The 19,122-nt window shown below is 44.3% G+C and overlaps 1 protein-coding gene across 1 annotated transcript in view; it reads left to right on the forward strand.

Moving 5' to 3' along the window:
* Positions 1-16,314, forward strand: part of LOC148477523 (contactin-associated protein-like 2) — a 1,966,667-nt gene extending 1,950,353 nt beyond the window's left edge. Inside the window, exons 18-20 of the mRNA XM_088456633.1 lie at positions 3,701-3,937; positions 13,439-13,675; positions 16,112-16,314. Coding sequence (XP_088312759.1) covers positions 3,701-3,937; positions 13,439-13,675; positions 16,112-16,314 — 677 coding nt within the window. The remainder of the gene's footprint in view (positions 1-3,700; positions 3,938-13,438; positions 13,676-16,111) is intronic.
* Positions 16,315-19,122: the final 2,808 nt, after the last annotated feature.

Consider the following 19,122-nt stretch of genomic DNA (forward strand, 5'->3'; position numbering starts at 1 on the left):
GGTTGCTACGGACGACTTCACTGGTCCACTTTTCCACGCTTTTTATTTCTTGATACATAAACCCAAATTCATATTCTAATATTCAACCTTTTAAAAGGACTTTATGGTTGGTGTCTGATTTTTTATTTATTTATTTGCGGTTTTTCACTAGCTGAACCAAAGAAAATTGTGAAGAAACTTGCTAAACAATGACACGGATTATATTACGTTCCAACACTGACAGACGACTTGTTCAAAACATTCCGTTTTTTCTCATTGCAGGCAAATGGTTGTAAGGCATCGTAAACTGGCCATATGCTTCCCAGGTTCAGATGATGTTATTAAAATATTGTAGTAATATTATCAAGGCGCCTCTGTGCTGAAAACTCATAATTGAAGCAAATGAACATTTTTAAGCTTGTAATAAACTATTGCAGCAGGGAAAAGATTAGAAAAAAAAACATTTTAAATCAATGCCTACTGATTAGAAGGAACTGGCAGCAAAGTATATAAAGGCTGCTAAACCTAATTTTACCCTAATACAGTCTGTGGTTGCCAGACCTGGCACAGAACATCTGGAGTTCCAATGTAATAGACACCTACACTCATATTTACATCAAAATACAGAAGTAATTTATATCATTTTAATGATATAGCTACATATAAATCAGCTTCCATCAATAAAGATGTTTACACATTATATTTACTTATTCTACAATTTCACTAAACACCTATGGCTGAGTATTTTAACTGAATTAATTTTTGCACATATACTACTCTGTGATGGAATATAGTTCCAGTGTAGCAAAGTGATCGAAGCTTGCCTGAGCAGAGAATTCTGGGAAAATACCTCACCACAAAGGGCCTGATTCAGATTTTGGAACAGAGTAAGATACAGCAAGTATAGGTGCATATCCACTAGCAGATAGTGGAACGACAGTATGATTACAACATTACAACATTGTAATCATACAGTCGTTCCTCTTCCCCTGCAGTGTCATTCACTGTAGGCACCCTCCCTCATCCCTGAACATGGTCAATCTGTTATTATCTGCAGATTGACCAGCATGTTAAGGCAATGACTGATGTCGGAAATGACCAGCAGGAGCGCGCATCGCTGGTCGTTTCTGACATTTACATGCCCGATTTGTGCACGATTAATGAGCGATTGAACTATGACGTTATCGTTCAAACGCTTATTTTAATCGGCAAGTGGATACCCACCTTTACTGTGTACCTGGACAAACCATGTTACAAAGCAAGAGGGTGCAAATACATACATTTGTTTTGCATGCAGGGTAAATACTGGCTGCTTTTGCATTTAGCCCATAAATGCTGGACAGGTTTATTTTTACACTGCAATTTAGATGTCAGTTGGGGCATACCCCTCCCAAATCTAACTCTCCCTGCACTTTTAAAATCTGCCCCACCTGCAGTGCAGCATGGTTTTACCAAGGTGTACAGTTACTTGTTCTTTCTTACTCTATTCCCAAATTAGAATTAGGGGCCTGATTCAGACCCACTCGCGAGCGGCTGTCCGCTCGCAAGTGGGTCGATGTTCTGGACTGAGCATGCGCACGACGGAGGGAGCTCCGTCGTGCGCATGCGCCAGACGCGACGAGCGAAGGAAAGTCCTTTGCTCGTTGTGTCCGATTAAAGGGGGCGTGCTGTCAATCAACATTGACAGCACGCCCCCTTTGGTAGGCGTGCCGGGGACGTGCCTCCCTGACGGGGGCGTTCCCACGGGAACGCCTCCCGTCAAAAGCCGGGATAGAGCCAAAATCACTCCGGAGCTTGCGATTGAAAACCTCAACCGCAGGCTCCGGCTCGCAATTTCGATGGTCGCGATGGTCTCGACCATCGCGGCCATCAAAATGCACGCTCGTATAGCCTGTGGGTGGTGACCCACAGCTATACGAGTGTCCAGAAGGACGCTCCATTTTCATGGAGGCCGGCCCTCATTCAGAGCGTGCGCTCTGCTCAGAGCGTACGGCTCTGAATGAGGACCTAGGTCCAATGTTTTGTGCTAATAAAATTGCATTGTTGTTGTTTAAACAATGTAATATCACAGTGGACTGACAATATAGCATTTATCCATGAAAAGAAGCCCAAATGTTGCTGGTGAATTCACTTTTCAACTTGCTGGACCTGGTACAAAGTAGATTTGCCATCAGTAGAGGACCCAGGCTACTTAGATTCATAATGGTTGACACTAGTAGACAGATTGCACTTCCTTTGTTATATACAACTAATTGTATGGATTGTCTGTTCAGTCATATAACAGATTCTACTACAAGGCTACAGGAGAGGAAACATTCAAACAGTTATAAACATGATTATCCGGAAACAGAACAAAACTACAGAACCATAATGGCTATCAAACGCTGTGTTCCTTCGCCATTATAGCCTATTAATGTAAACATGTGGACAGTGACCCAGTGCCATGTGCTGCATACTTATGTTGGTCCCCTAGCAACATTTTATCAGTCTCCACCATTTACGATGACCTTCATGGTGAAAATAAAATGTCCTTACAACCTAGGATACTTAGTCAATAGACCTCACTTACTGCACAAGCATCAGTTCTTGGATGGATGGCCATATTTTAGAAATATGATTTTTTTTTGGTGCCACTTTGAATAACCATCTTCAAGATGAAAAAAATTGTAATATTCATTTCTGTGCTTGAACGTTCAGCTGAAAAGAAAGAAGAACATTATGTAAATTCTCTAATGCCTTGTCATATAAGAACCCATTACCATGGTGTTGAGCTACCGAACAGGCCATGTCAGGAATTCGTTCTATTACGTCTTGTAACCATGCTTAGGGAAGAAGATTGATTCCTGTAATTGAAACGTAAAGTTCATAAGAGGGTATTTTATTTTATGAAAAGTCATTGTGATAAGTTAAACTTCAGAAGCAGTCAAAGCCTCAAGCCTTGTCCTTCCAAGTAAAAAGTAAAAACTAACAGCTGGTTAATAATACGGTTTAAGGCAAAGATCATTGAAATCAATAAATAATATACACTATTTTGCTTCTTAAATAATAACATTGGTGCAGGCTATAAAGTGAAATGCTTTTTGTGCCCACAGGGAAGTGAGCACCATGCATGGAAGCTAATTTATTACTTCTCAGTCCGTAATTTAGAACGCTGTACAGTATTCTTCAAAAGGAACAATATACTACAATATTACTTATTTTAACAAAAATCAAATGCTTGTATAGTTGTTTTAAATAAAAAAAAATAATGACTAAGATACTACTGTTTAAAGCCAATTATGTAGTCTTACCATTTCACTTAATAATTTGGTCACTAAAGTTTATAGGACTTGTTTCATACATACTCATTCCTGATAAATTCATTGAAAAGAAATGAGTGACTTAGTGGGGTGGAGCCTACTATTTAAGGATTTGGCCTAGGCAAATCATTAAAAATCTAAAATGTCACTATTTGAAATTCAGGAAAGTTATGTTAATTAGTTACATTGTTTAATTTGCATACATGTTGTTTAACAACTAATCACATTTCAGTTGTCATTTTTATAATGCAACAGAAAATAAAAGCAAACATTTGATTGATTGCTATGGATTCTGCCAATTCCCGTTGCTAATAAATAATCCACTATGGTTTCTGTTATATTTTAGTGTACAGTATACTGGTACACAAGAATTGAAATGAACTTTATCTGGACTAACATTTTTGTATTTAATTTACACAAAGGAGCTGCTGGAGATCAGAAAGGATTCCTGGGCTGCATCCGTTCTTTAAGAGTGAATGGTGTCCCATTAGATTTGGAAGAGAGAGCAAAGGCTACCCAAGGTGTGAAGCCTGGCTGTTCAGGACACTGTACCAGCTATAAAAATCTCTGCAAAAATGGTGGCACATGTAACGAACTATACAAAGGTTACACCTGTGACTGCTCTAGGACTGCATATGATGGGAACAATTGTATAAATGGTAAGACTTCAATGCCTATACACAGTCATTTGCTAAAACTACTACATTTATGACCGAGTTAGTGTACTGCTTTTTAAAAAAAATGTTATATTAAAATATATAAATGGGTACTGCATGTACGTCTACGTACAGCATACAAGTAAGTGCATTTGCGCAATGATTATGCATTTATTAAAGGATATCTTTTTATTCATTAATTACCCTTAAAATCATGTAAATTATGCGTTGCTATCCTATAACAGATGTAGACAAGACTTTGTTGCTGAAATATATCTCTCAGCATGCAATCACAAAATGCCTGCTGCCCATTCTAATAACTGTCTAATAGCATAGATGTTAGCATGACTTGTGCACAAGGCTGGCGCTATTAGGCAGCTGCCTAGGGTGCCAGCCACTAGGGGGCGCCGCTGAGGCCACCTACAACTAAAGTAAAGGATGTCTCTAAAGGACCCCCTGTCAATCATTATGTCAGCTAAACTGCCTTGTAAGTAGAAGGAACAAGTAGAAAGGTGTGTCAGTGTCCCAGCCGGGGGCGGGGCTACCCGACAGAGCATACTACACTGACTCCTGCAATGTATATAGGATGGATGGAGCTGTAACAGTCCACTATCAGTGACAACTCCCAATCTGTAAGGTATGAGGGACATTAAATGATATTGCCCCAGTCTGTGACTGTTTAGATAGGTCTGTGTAACTCTGTGTATATGTGTCAGGATTGTGTTATGATCGTATGACCTGAAGAAACTCCAGTACTGGGAATTAGGGTTGGTAGAGATGCTTTTTTTTCTTTAGTGAGCACTTTTCTCACGTCTTTACACAGCCGCAAGTCTGACTTGTGAATGTGTACCAGTGGAGTGGGCATGTATGTGGAGCGCTAGGCTACGGGTATTGGGGGGAATCAAGGGCGGTATTTACGTAGCTTTGCCTAGGGTGACTAGAAACCTTGCACCGGTCCTGCTTGTGCACATTACTGGTTGCCATGTACAGTAAAAGATCTCAGTTAGTGCCACACTGTTGTATTTGATCATGCTCTGCTGGGAATATTGAAGATGTTCTTTCCTTCTTTAATGTCTTTTATCAATTATATAGATTTTTACATTGTGTTCTCAGATGTTAATGGATCCAGTGAGACTCAACAAAAAGCACGACAATATCAGAAAATGAAAACAAAATCAGAGTCCAGCAACTTTTTACTGACATTGCAGCAATGATGACTGAAATAAGCTTTACTTACTTTTTTCTGGGTCTGATATAAGAAGAGTTATGTACACATATTACAAAATAACTTAAGTATGTAATAATGTGATAGATGAAATAGGGTTACGAATAGTTATGAAAATCTCAAAAATGGAAAGTTCTTGGCTTTAGCGAGCCAATATAATAAAGTAATATTTCCATATAGCCTGTTATATTTACATCACTTATTGTAAAGGATGGGGAAGTGGAAATAGCTTAATTGCACAGGAATAATGGGACAGTGGCAATTTTCAATTTACAGAAATATAGGAAAAGAATGTGCACCCTTGGAGTAAAACATGTATCAAAAAAAAGGGGGGGGGGGGGAGAAAGACTCCGAAATGGGACACGCTTCTTGGTAATGTAGTATGTAATTATTAAAACTCAGGGCCGTAGCTAGGGTGGTGCAGCCAGTGCCATCGCACAGGGCACCACAGGTTGTGGGGCGCTATTTGGGCCTGTCAATTTTCTGTTTATTATCATTCTCACTTGTAGCTTCCTCTTATTTCATCCCCAGCAGCTCCTGGCCTCCCCTATCACTTCCCTGGCCATTCCCCATGAGGCCATGGCCCTTTTTTGGGTGCATTATGTCCCTTTGAAAAATGAGGGGGGCGCCAATGCTCTGTCTGGCACAGGGCACCAAAAAGTCTAGTTACGGCTCTGTTAAAACTTAAACTTTATTAGTATTCATTAAAATTATAAATGGCTTTAATATACACCTATCAGAACATACAATATATGAATTATTATTAGTGTAATGCTATGGTAAAGACAAACAATTCTCCATTGCTGGATATCTACTGAAACATTAATTTTAATAAAAACTATACATCATTTCTCTAATCCTTAGGGAAGTTGGTGCAATATATACACTGACAGGCTATGTAGTATGCAATTCAATTAAGGTTGAAAAATAGCCTTCAGCCATTTTCCAAAATATAATCAATTAGTACACACACATAGGGAGGGTATTTATCAAAGACTGGAGAGAGAGAAAATTGTGAGAGATAAAGCACTAACCAATCAGCTTCTAACTTACATTTTACAAGCTGTGTTTGAAAAATGACAGGAGCTGATTGGTTAATACTTTTTCTCTCACAATTTTATATCTCATCAAGCTTTAGTACATAGACCTCATAATCTGCAATCTATGTAGATGTCCTTGGGTCCCTAGGGATCTGACATAATTATTACAAATTATAAAGCTGAGTTGTACATAAAGCAATATTGGTAAATCACTTAGTTTTTAGATTATTTCCCACACATATAGATAGGAAAACTGTTTCATCAATCAAAATCTCAATGATTACCTAATGAGCATATATTTATATACCTCCATCCCTGCGTACAAAATTTTCAGCCATAAATTTTCAAGAGAATATAGTCATGTTCAAGGCTCTGTTTAACACAGTCCTCTTAATTATATAGTAAACATGCATATAGCTGTGTTTGTCAATATGCACATATTCCTCAGTGATGAGTTTTCCAACAATCATTGGGGGTCATTCAGACCCGCTCGTGAGCGCAGGACGCTCGCAAGCGGGTCGATGGTGCGCATGCGCGAGCCCCGGCTAGCGACGTGATAGCCGTCGCTCCGGGTCTCGCACCAAAGGGGGCGTGCTGTCGATGTTGATTGACAGCACACCCCCTTTGGTGGGCGTGCCGGGGACGTGGCTGCCAGACGGAGGCGTCTGAAGCCAACCCCACTGACAACAGTAGTGATGTCAGTGGGAGTTATTTTGGCTCTGATAGAGCCAAAATCACTCCAGGGCTTGCGGCAGCGAGACCCTACCGCAGGGTCTCCATCGCAAGCCCACAGCTATGCGAGCATCCAAGAGGCTGCTCCATTTTCATGTAGGAGGGCCCTGATTCAGAGCGAGCGCTCTGGCAGATCGTCCGGCTCTGAATCAGGCCCATTGTCCTGTTTGCTAATTGTATCAGTTCTAATAGTTGTACCATCAGGTATGCGGTCAGGAAGCCGGCTTTCGAAATGCCGACTGCTGGCTTCCCGACTGTCAAATCCCGGCATGGGAGTAATGATAGGTGTTGAAATCCCGACACCTATAATTATCCACCCGCCGAAATCCCGACGCCCGGCATACCGGATGAAGGTAAGCCGGGTGTCGTGAGCGGACAGCCGCAGGGGGGGGTAGGTTTAGGGGCTCCCGGGGGGACTTAGTGTCAGGCACCCACCCAGGAGGGTTAGAGTTAGGCTAGGGGAAGGGAGGGTTAGGGTTAGGCATCCCCGGGGGAGGTTAGGGTTAGGCACCATCCCGGGAGGGTTAGGTTTAGGGTGCGGGGAGTGGGGGTTAGATTTAGGCACCCCTGGGGGTAGGTTAAGGTTATGCACTAGGGGGGAGGTTAGGGTTAGACACCCCTAAAGGAGGGTTAGGGAGGAGAGAGGGTTAGGGATAGTTAAAATACTTACCGGGTCGGGATCTTCAGTGTTCTGCCTTCTGCCATCGGTATTACATCCGCCGGGCTTATGTCCAGGCCAGCCAAGAGCCGCGGCAGGCTTGGGTAACGGGCCATGGCCTAATCGCAGGAGGCGTGGCGACGCCCACCTTTTGGGGGGAAAAAAGCTAAAAAAAAATTCAGCGACGCTGCGCGCTGGCTAGGGGGGCGTTCTGAGCCCCCACAGCCCGGCACAAAGCCAGGGGGGTGCTATCAGTGTGATCGCTCCCCCCACAGGCATAGGAGACTGCTGTGGCTGCTGCTCAGCAGCCATGAGCAGTCTCTCAATGCAGCCCGGCACGCTGCTGTGAGGAAGGGGGGGGCGGCGTCAGACCCGGGCCCCAACTGGGCCCCTCAGGAAGCCCGGGCCCGGGTAATCTGTACCCGCTCCCCGCCCCCTCTCGGCGCCCCTGCTTATGTCCGGCGGTATGTCATACCGATTCCGTACCATCAGCATGCATGCAAATATATTCACCACATTATGCACATATTTCTCAGCAAAAAGTCAAAGGATTTATCAGTAGAACATCCTATTAGGTAAGTAACACATCAATGCAAAAATAAAACATGTATATACACAGAAAAAAACTCTAAAGTGATTGAAAATTAAAGGTGAAGATACACACATTTAATTAAAATGCTAATACCACGGATAACCACCACTAATGGATAGAATATACGGTAGTAGAGGCATCCCTCATTTCTACCTGGGAGAGTATGGATAGAACAATATATTCCCATTCTGTTGATAGATATAAACAATTAGGACTGTGTACTTATATACCTGAGATCTGCTGTTTCCTGTCTTATATAATAGTCAAAGGATTTATCAGTAGAGCATCCTATTAGGTAAGTATGTAACCTTACATATTATATCACTGTGACAATAAAATTGTCTAACAACTGTGTAATCTTAAAAGTCAGATGTGTATAGAGAATAGTTAATATATCTCATAAATATAATGTTATAACCAAACATTCAAATCACTTCCATTATACAGTAACTTACATTGCTGCTATAGTTACCATATTGCGATTCTTGCATGTATAAACTTGAGATTCTCAGCTCTGTAGACTATAAATAGTATGAAATATACTTCTCTTCATAGCTATTCAAGTGTTGTCATGAATTTATCATCCACATATATACAAGTTTACATATACTGTACAAAATGTAATTAGAAAGTCACAATAAAATAAGGGTGCTATTGACACTACTTATCTAAAAATTTCCATTTGAACAATTAAGAAATATTTTATTACATCCAGAAAAACATTTTCTTTTTTTTTTTTAAATAAAGCAATAGGAATTCATTCCCCCCACAGACCAGTATGTAGTCAGGAAGCCGGCGGTCGTAATGCCGACCGCCGGCTTCCCGACATTGAAATCCCGGCATGGGACTAATGATAGGCGCCTAAATAACGATGCCTATCATTAGCCCCACGCCGAAATCCCTATGCCCAGCATGTCGATCGTAGGTAAGCCGGGCTTCGGGAGCGGATAGCCGCAGGGGGTGGGGAGGGTTATGTTTAGGGTCTCCCGGAGGGACTAAGGGTTAGGCAGCCCCCCGGGAGGGTTAGGGTGCGGGGGAAGGGGGGATTAGGTTTAGGCACACCTGGGGGGAGGTTAGGGTTAAGCACTAGGGGGAGAGGTTAGGGTTAGGCATCCATAAGGGAGGGTTAGGGATAATGTGGGATGGTTAAGGATAGCTTTTCTACTTACCCTGTCGGGATCTCCATATGCTGGCCTTCAGGCGTCAGTATTTCATCCACCGGGCTGACGTCCGGCTGTATAACATACCGATTCCCTCAGACCATGTCCAGCAGTGTGGAAATACATTTTCTAAAGAAAAATCATTCCGACATTTAGATTTTTTTTTTAGAATCCCTATCAACTGCTTAGAGGCATTTTATGACAGTATTAAGAGCAATAGATTTAGTGTCCACTGTTAAGAATACATGTGGTACCTGCTATCAGTCCTCAGTATGGTAATGGTTCTCTGTTTGGGTAGTCAATGCATGAACGCTCATCTTCTGTCTTAAGGTGGGTACACACCTGGGAAACATCCACCGACACAGGGATCTGCAGACCGAGCAGCAGATTGGTAACCCAATACACTTACCAATATGCCTCTCGGTATGTCTGCGCTGATATCACAACTGGGGGCATATCAATTTGCCCGCCTAGTTGAGATGTCAGTTACCAGAGGTCCCTGAAGCATGTGTATGGGCGGTCGGTGGCTCACCCGTACACACAGCCAGATGTGCCGATATGTGTGCAAGACATATCAGCATCCGCTGTGCTACTGTAAACGATGTCATTCACAGGCATATTGTCTGTACACCCGCGCCGATGCACTACAGATATATAGCCTGTTGAATGGAGCGGGCGATATATCTATCAGTGTGTACCCAGCAACACAGTTACAGCAGTGGCGGCTCTTACCATGTTCTGTGAGGGGGGCTGTCTGCAGTCTGGCCGGAGTGGGCCCAGTGAGGTCCAGAGTTTTGTACTTGAAGCGCCTGCCAGGTGCATTGCGCATGCACAATGCATGTGGCAGGTGCCACGACTGGTGTATGGGCACAAACACCAGCTTCTGTTCAGGGGCGGTTAAGAGAGGAACGGGCCCGCGTGCAGACCACTCTGTGTGGGCCCCCTCCTCTCTGTGGTGCCACAATCTACTGCACATGTGTAGGTCTCCGGTAACAAGGCGCCTGTGACATGGTACCGAGGACACCTCTTATGCGCATGCGCAGGTCTTCAGTAAAATGGTAGCCACGCTTTGGTACCGGGGACACCATCCACTGTGCATGCACAAATCTCCAGGAAAATCGTTTCTGCGCCATTGTAGTGCCGACGCGAGACTCCAGAGAGGTAAGTATAAAACATGCACCACCTGCACCCATTACAGATACGCCAATGCTTCTAGTGACTACACAGCTGCAGCCCAAAGAAGCCGGCTAGGGCTCACAGAAAGGCAGGGGAGTGGCTTTCTATTGGAAGTGTTCTCTCTGCTAATCGCAGTCTGGTCTGGCAGTCCCAGGGGAAGAAAATACCTCCTTCTGGGACTGCCTGTCTGGCATTTGATTAGCAGGTAGAGCTTCCAATGGGAAGCCACTGTCACTGCCAGGAAAGATACCCAGTGCACAGACACACTGATTACTTCACTGGGAATGGCGGAATTAAGTGGGAGGGCTGCAGCTCTGCAGCCCATAGGTAAAATCTGCCACTGAGTTACAGTAGCACCAAGTCCAAAAAAGTATTTTTTTATATCAATATTATGTCACAACTGATGTAACTCAATAATAACTACTGCAATTAGTAAATTTATCTATTATTCTGGAGACAGTAAAACATTCCACATAGATATAAGCGTTTACAGGTCCCAATTAATGAATACTGTAATTGTAGCATGCTGTCCCAGCTTTTGTCTCAGGCAATTGATTGAAACAAGTTCAAATGTGTTCAAATATACAATCCAGACCTGGCCATGTAAAAATAAAGACTGATTATAGTGTGTGTGCTGACTAAGTGTGACTGTGTGTGTGTGTGTGTGTGTGTGTGTGTGTGTGTGTGCTGACTAAGTGTGATTGTATGTGTGTGTGCTGACTAAATGTGACTGTGTGTGTGCTGACTAAGTGTGACTGTGTGTGTGTGTGTGCTGACTAAGTGTGACTGTGTGTGTGTGCTGACTAAGTGTGACTGTGTGTGTGTGCTGACTAAGTGTGATTGTATGTGTTTGTGCTGACTAAGTGTGACTGTGTGTGTGTGCTAAGTGTGACTGTGTGTGTGTGTTCTAAGTGTGACTGTGTGTGTGTTTGCTAAGTGTGACTGTGTGTGTGCGTGTGCTGACTAAGGGTCTCATTCAGACCGGCTCGCAAGCGCTTGAGCGCTAGCAAGCGGGTTGATGTTGTGCCCTGGGCACGTGCAGCGGCCGCACTGCGCGTGCGCAAGCCCCGGAGCGAGAGAGAGATTCTATCGCTCCAGGGCTCGCTACAAACGGGGCGGCTGTCGATGGTGACCGACAGCTTGCCCAGTTTGGTAGGCGGGCCGGGGTGGGTGGCTGGCCAAACTGAGGCGTTCCCATGCGAACGCCTGCCGTTTGGGGCGGCCTCACTGACATCAAGAGTGATGTCAGTGGAGAGCTTCCGGCTCTGTTAAGCGCCGAAAGCTCTCTGGGGCTTGCGGCAGATGAGACCCTACCTCAAGGGTCTCGTCGCAAGCCCCAATGGTCGCGATGGTCCCCAATGGTTTTGTATAATGCCCCCCCTGGGCCGCTCGCATCATACGTCATTTCCGCTATTTATTTGATTATTCGAGTACATTGAAAGGCATATGAACTGCTCGCTATTCTTGTGGTAGCATTTTCCTACCGCAATCATGCGAGCAGTTCAGGCTAAAAGACAACCAACTGACGTGGTCGATGACGCTGCTTTGTTAATAATGCACACCCTTAAAACGCCCGTTTTGACCGTTTGGCACTCCTGCGTTCGGATCTCCACTCCCCGTTTTCAAGCACCTTCCCCTGTTACCACCCACAAATGCCTCATCCTGTCACTCAAATTATTACTATTTTGCGAGCACACGATTTCCGACCGCACTGACTAGTTGGCGCATGCGCATTACAACCCATACGCATGCGCAGATGTGCGAACATCGCTCGGAGCGAATGAGTGGCCGCTTACGAGCGGCTCTGAATCAGGCCCTAAGTGTGACTGTATGTGAATGTGTGCAGACTAAGTGTGACTGTGTGTGTGCTAAGTGTGCCTGTGTGCGATTGTGTGTGTGTGTGTATATATATATATATATATATTTATAATCTGTGTGTGGTCGAAGTAGACATTTTGTAGTGGGGGTATGGATATATCAGGGGGGCTTTACTTAGGCAGGCCCAAATCCTGAGCCCCCTTATCTTTCCATACCCCCACGTCCTCTTAAACACCGCACACATTCCCTCACAGTCACAGCACACCACACACCATAGCTCATAGCATACTTCACACCACAGCACACTGCCCACCTCCGCCTGCTCTGCTCTGGTGACCGGGGTCGCGACACTCTCTTCCCAGGGCCCTTCCCCAATCTTTCTCCTTGGTGGTACTGGCATTTTAAATTCAGCGCCGGCTGTGAGCAAATGACAGCTCCGCGGACCGGCAGCCAATTGGGCGGCCACGTGGCCACTCCTGATTGGCTGCCGGTCCGTTAACCGTGATTTGCTCGCGGCCAGAGCCAAATTTAAACATGCAGCTGCTTGGTGACCGGCGCTGAGACAGTGATAGTCCCAGCCCCGGCCTCCCTTGATTGGCTGCTGCTCCGCGAGACATGATTGATTCGTTGTCGGAGATAAATTTAAACAAGAAGAGACCAGACGCTTGTTGACCGGCACTGGGACAGTCCCAGTGCCGGACGGGTGCCGAAGTGAAGTGACGGCATGACATACCATTTCATACCCGCACACTTCAAGCAATGTATATACGTATATATTTTTTTTTGTCAGAAGGTGAAAAACAAGCACCTTATAGGGTAATATATTCAGTGTCATTGAAGTAAATAAAGGTAATTATGATGTGTACCATATAGGTTCAAACATCAGGCATGTAGTAGTTTACTGTGGTACACACCCCCAACATTACTGTCATGCCCGTTTTTAAAATTGCACTCGCCGGTAGAAAAGCAGGGCCACTTGCTCTGGTTTGCCCCCCAGGCTGAAAGTTGCCAGCCAGCCCCTGGATTATAATATGTTTATGTATATGTGTGTAATTGTGTTTGTTTTATTCCTTTTAATTGATTTTAATTGTTGTGTTTTGCAGCTGTTGGAGGATATTTTGAGGAGGGAACATGGCTGAAATATAATTTCCATACAGCATCTACTTCAGCATCAGTCAGCCTGAAAGACTCATTCAGTATCCCACAGACTTCAGCTTCGGATATTTCCTTAGCAAAAGAGGAATTGCTTTTCAGCTTCAGTACCACCAAGTCGCCGTGTATCCTGGTGTATGTAAGCTCTTATTCCCAGGACTACCTGGCTGTGCTCCTGAAGCCACCAGGTACAGCATCACATCTGGATGATCAATTTTCTTTCAGCAATTTAACACTAAGTAGATGAGTACTTGCACATTCTGAGATTACTAAGCCGCTGTAATAGGATAAACATGACTAAAATAGTATGATACTTAACATGTCGGATGATATTACAACATTTGTTCACATTTACGTGTACATTTCTGTAAATTTTATCTTAATAAGCTGAGAGATTTAGCTATTATTTATCCAGTACTGTACTTTATAAAGGGACTTTATGTTTGGGCAAATTTGTAACTGTTAAACTACTTTTTACTCTATAACCCAGACACTGGCGTCGCAGAGTGTGGTGACATTCGGTGCGGCACCATGAACCCCTTGCTTTCTGCACGTATGTGCGATATGGGGTTGTTCAGTGCAGTATCGGCGGTCACCTGTTCACGTCACGCTGGGGGCTTGCCCAGCTCTCCGGGAGCTTCTGGGCATGCCCCCAGCCTCTCCTGACACAGGGTGGTGTGCAATGGTTGACTGGTGCTCGTCGCTCTGTAACGCCATATGAGGGGGTGACACCAAAATAGCAATCCAGCACTGCTATTTTGGTGTCAACCTCCTGGATGGTGTCACCCGGTTCGGCCCGCACCCCCCTAGTGACGCCACTGAACCCAGAACATATTTATCCTTAAATTGTTACACATAGAAATAACTCATGCTGGTCATACAGATGAAGCACTATTATATAAAGCTGGGTACACATTAAACGCTATGTATACCCAGCAATGCGATGGGCGACCCCCACCCCCCCTGCCGACGGGCCGACATATCGGGCAACCATTACACATTAGACAACCGCCCGATATGTCAGACCCCTCCGCACCCTGCAGCATGGGCTCATCCGCCACATTGTCAGGTTGAGCTGCATGTAGGGATGGCCTGACGATGTGACTGACAACCAAATGGGAGCGCTCAACAGCCGACATAGAGGATGCATACTAGACAATTTTGACGATATGTCGTTTCGAGCTTTAGACTGACGGCATGATTGAGCACAAGACTCTCAATCATGCCATTACATAAAGGAGGGGCACTGGGGCCCCCATCTCTCAGTGGGCCCCTCAATACTTTAATCAGCTGCAGTGCAGCATAGGGCTGCACTGGCAGCTGTAGAGTAGGAGGGAGGTTAAGTCCAAGCAGGGGGCGGAGCTACACAGCACTGCACAGCCAGTGCCTGCAGCATGGGAGAGAGGCGGGGAGGAGACCTGACTATCCAGCAGCCTATATGGTAAGTCTGACTCAGGGAGGGGGCACTCTATGCATATATGATGTTCAGTATGTATCTGACTATGAATGTGTATATATGTGTAACTATGTATGTTTGCATGTATGTGTGTGACTATGTATGTGTATATATGTGTGACTGTATGTATGTGTGTGACTATGTATGTATATATGTGTGTGACTATGTATGTGACTGTATATATGTGTAACTATGTATGTTTGCATGTATGTGTGTGACTGTGTGTATATGTCTATGACAGTATATATGTGTATTAGTATGTGATTTTATGTATGTGTGGCTGTATGTGTATATGTGTGTGTGACTGTATGTCTGCATGCATTGTGATTGTATGTATGTATGCTTGTATATATGTGTATGACTACGTATGTATGCTTACCCCCCAACTATTTGGTGGGACGGTCCTGTTTTTCAAGTACTGTCCCTCCCTCCCCTTGGGCTGCTTTGTACTGTGAGGAGAAGGGTCTCCCCTGCTGTGTGTACTAGGGATGGGGCAGGCCAGCAGCTCAGAAAGCGATATACTTTCACCTTGAATAACATGAATTGGGGGCATGATGTGTGATCACGCTCCCTTTTCATGTATGCACCAAATGCTTGCACACAAGAACCCGATACCTGCATCCCAAATTTTACTCTTTAGCCCCCCCCCAGTCTTAAGTGCCCCAGGCTCCCCAAAGCCTTAATCCAGCTCTGACCATAATAACAATAATAGTAATATTTATAAATATATTATGCAGTTATATAAATCATGCTTTTCATACAGTAGACCCCTAATCAGATAATATTCTGCTTTTTCTATGTACTTCTTTTGCATCGTTTAGTTCATCACAATTAGTGGTCAAAAGTGTTATCTGTAACCTACTTAGGGGTCTATTTAATAAACAACATATGACCTTTCTCCTGCATGTTAACGGGAGAATGCCATACTTTTGTTCTAAAGTGCACCTTTTCATTTCTCCTTACATATTCCTGCAGCCTCATTGAATACTATAAGGGCTGTGCAGGAAACATATTTATATAGATGAGAAAATCAAAGCTTCTCTCATACTTTTAGAGAAACATACTGTAACGTTATCTCTAGCATTTCGCCTTGTTTTTTAAATAGACCTCTAAGTGACAGAAAGCGCTGTAGTGCCTGTGTATTAATGTATTCTTACCTTTCTTACAGGTATCCTACAAATTCGGTATCATTTGGGTGGCACCAAAGAGCCATACATCATAGATATCACTGATCACAAAAATATGGCTAATAGCCAGCCACACAATGTCAATATCACCAGGGTTGGAAGGAGCATTATTTTCCAGGTAACATACATCTTATGGCTAATATTGTCATTTCATATGATATGCAGCTCAATACTGAAATACTAGTACCGATAAGTATATTGTACCATAGTATTGTCTCAGACTTCTATGATGTAGATTGAGGTTAGAGATTGCCCTTAGCTGTTCCAAGGAGAATGACGTAGGGACTAGTAGGATGTAGACAATATTGGCCAGTCATAAAGCTGACAGCAAACTAAGCCTTACAAAAGAGACTCAGTAAGAAGTACAATTAGCATAACCAGTATTAAGTTCATTGTGAATTCCCCCGCATTTATTTTAATATGAATCTCACCGAAGAGCTGATTCAAGCCATACAGCCAAGTGAAGTCACATACGATAGGCTTTCCTTCCATACAGTGAGGGGATCTATTTAGTAAAGTGTAAAATTACTTTTCTCCAGCATTTTAGTTAGAGAAAGAAAGATTTTTGGTTTCTCCTTATCTAGTAAACTGAAAACTGCAGAGAAATCACAGATTTCTCTGGCTTGTCGTTATGGTTGTCATATTCCTGCAGCACTCATAGGTAGCAATGGGGGCTGTCCAGGACCAATATTTATAAAGATGAGAGATACTTTGCTTCTCTCATCTTTTGTTCAAAATATAACGCCATCTCTGGATGGCCATCTATGGGTGACTTACCAGCTTCCCCGGACTTCGCTTAGTATGTTACCTTTATTGCGCATCCGCGGCATTGCGGCTTATACATGCGCAGTCTGAAATCATCTGTTCAAGGCTTATGTGCATGTGCGAGCAGGTAAGACCATGCTATGTCCAAAATTAGCAAGATTGTCTTGTACAGATGCGTGGCCTTACCAGGTCACTCGTGTGCTGTGCGCATCAAAGTTCAAAGCAGGACGAAGAGAGAGGATAATATATTGAGGGATATTATGGGAGACACATATTGAGGGGTATTAGAAAGGTTTTTCGTGATCCTGGGCAGTTACAGAGGGTTGGCTAATTATCAGGCTCAGATGTAGTGTAGGATGGCCGTGTTATTGGAGTGCCGCGGGAATGTGGCTGAAAGTGGTTGCTTACAGAGATGCTGAATCGTTCACATTGGTGACCACACTTAGACGGATGATCTGCACCTAGCATAGGGCTGGTGCAAGTTTCAATGATGCGACTGACTGATGGTGGCGTGTAGAGATGCACATAGCATGATTGCAGTGGGTGTCCCATTAAGGCTTCTTAGACATGATCTAAAATTTCACAAAACCTACTGAATTTCTGTCACATAAACTTAAAAAAGCAATGAAATTCCAATCATTAAGGCTGACACCTTAATGGACGTGTTCCTTGTGCAATACAGATATGGTATGCCATCACACATCCCACTAAGTGCCCACAATCTTCCCATTCGGTGCCCACAACAATTCCACTGGGTTGCAACATCCTTCTCACTCCATACATCTATCTAATTTAGAATACACATTCAGCTCCCTAATTTCTAAATCTACTCTGTCTATGCATGTACACTTTCTTCCCCTATACACCTCCATGCTGCTCTATCCCACTGCAAAGCCATCATTCAGACTAAAGTCTGCTGGTCCGCGTACTTCATTATTTTTTTTTTGCCAAGCCCGGGGATGCCTACAGGGTAAGAAGAAGACCTGATCCACGCATAGGAGGAGGTGAGTATGGATTTTTAATTACAGGTACTCTATGGATTCCTACTGGACGACATGATGGTCTTCAGGGATACTAGGTGAGTATGTGAGATAGCATATGTGCATGTGTGTGTACATGTACTGTATGTTTTATTAAACTTTTACTTTCAACGGTGTGTCTTTATTTATTTTGCTGTGGAACTACAGGTACCAGCAGGCCTGTAATGCCCCGCATGCTGGTACTTGTTGTTCTCCAAGTAACAGCATGCGGGGGAGACTTTCTGGGTCCTGCAGTTCCACAGCAAAAGACAATATTTTTACTATATTCAAACACACCACACTATACACAATCAACCCGGAACCCACCAGCCAGGGGTGCCGTAGAGAGGGGGACCCCTTTATTGGGTGGGTCCCCAGCTCCCCAGGAATCCCCGGCCTGGGCTGACTAGTGGTCAGGGGTGAGGCTTCGGCTGGGGGACCCGGTGGTAGGGCTCCCCTGGCTGTGGCATTACCCCCCTCTAGTAAGTGTCCAGTGCTGGTTCTGGTAAATACAGGGGAACCCTGTATTTCCAGAACCAGGTCCCACTCAGAGCCCAGTGTTGGTTGCGCTTAATACAGCGGACCCCTATGTCATTTATCCTCTGTATTTTGGCAACCAGGACTGGTTCTGAAAAGCCTGGTGCTGGTTGTGGTTCTTTTTTGGGGGGGGGGGCACGCTTATTTTTATTTTTTTTTATACAGCTTTTAATTTTTATTAAACACAGAAGCACAGACGGATCTCACTGATACATCCATGCTTCTGTGTTTGTTTATTTATACACAGATGCAGGTATCACGGATCTTCGTGATCCGAGCCTGCATCTGTATGCAGCTACCTCCCCTGGGTCCAGCAGCCCACACCACCACCGCCCGCACTGCCGCCCACACCACCACCACTAAAGCCCGCTATCTTCCTCGGGTCCTGGCCGCAGCTAACGCCCTTTACCCTCCCCCGGGTCCCGGCCACAGCTAACGACCGCTTCCTTCCTCCAAGTCCCATTGCCGCTACCGCCCACACTGGCCAGCCATCTTGGTGCACCCAAGTGAAGTCATAGTGAGTACACCTGCTAAAGGCACCTACTGAGGCTGTGCAACAAGTTGAAGCTTCCTTTCTGTATAATGGCGCATTCGTGAGATAATATTTTAAAAACCGTAACATTCTAATTTACCTAAACCTCAAAATCACCTACCATGGGACAATAGCTACC

This window comes from Taudactylus pleione, unplaced genomic scaffold, assembly GCF_031769625.1.
Source record: "Taudactylus pleione unplaced genomic scaffold, aTauple2 ptg000709l, whole genome shotgun sequence".
Lineage (NCBI taxonomy): Eukaryota > Metazoa > Chordata > Amphibia > Anura > Myobatrachidae > Taudactylus > Taudactylus pleione.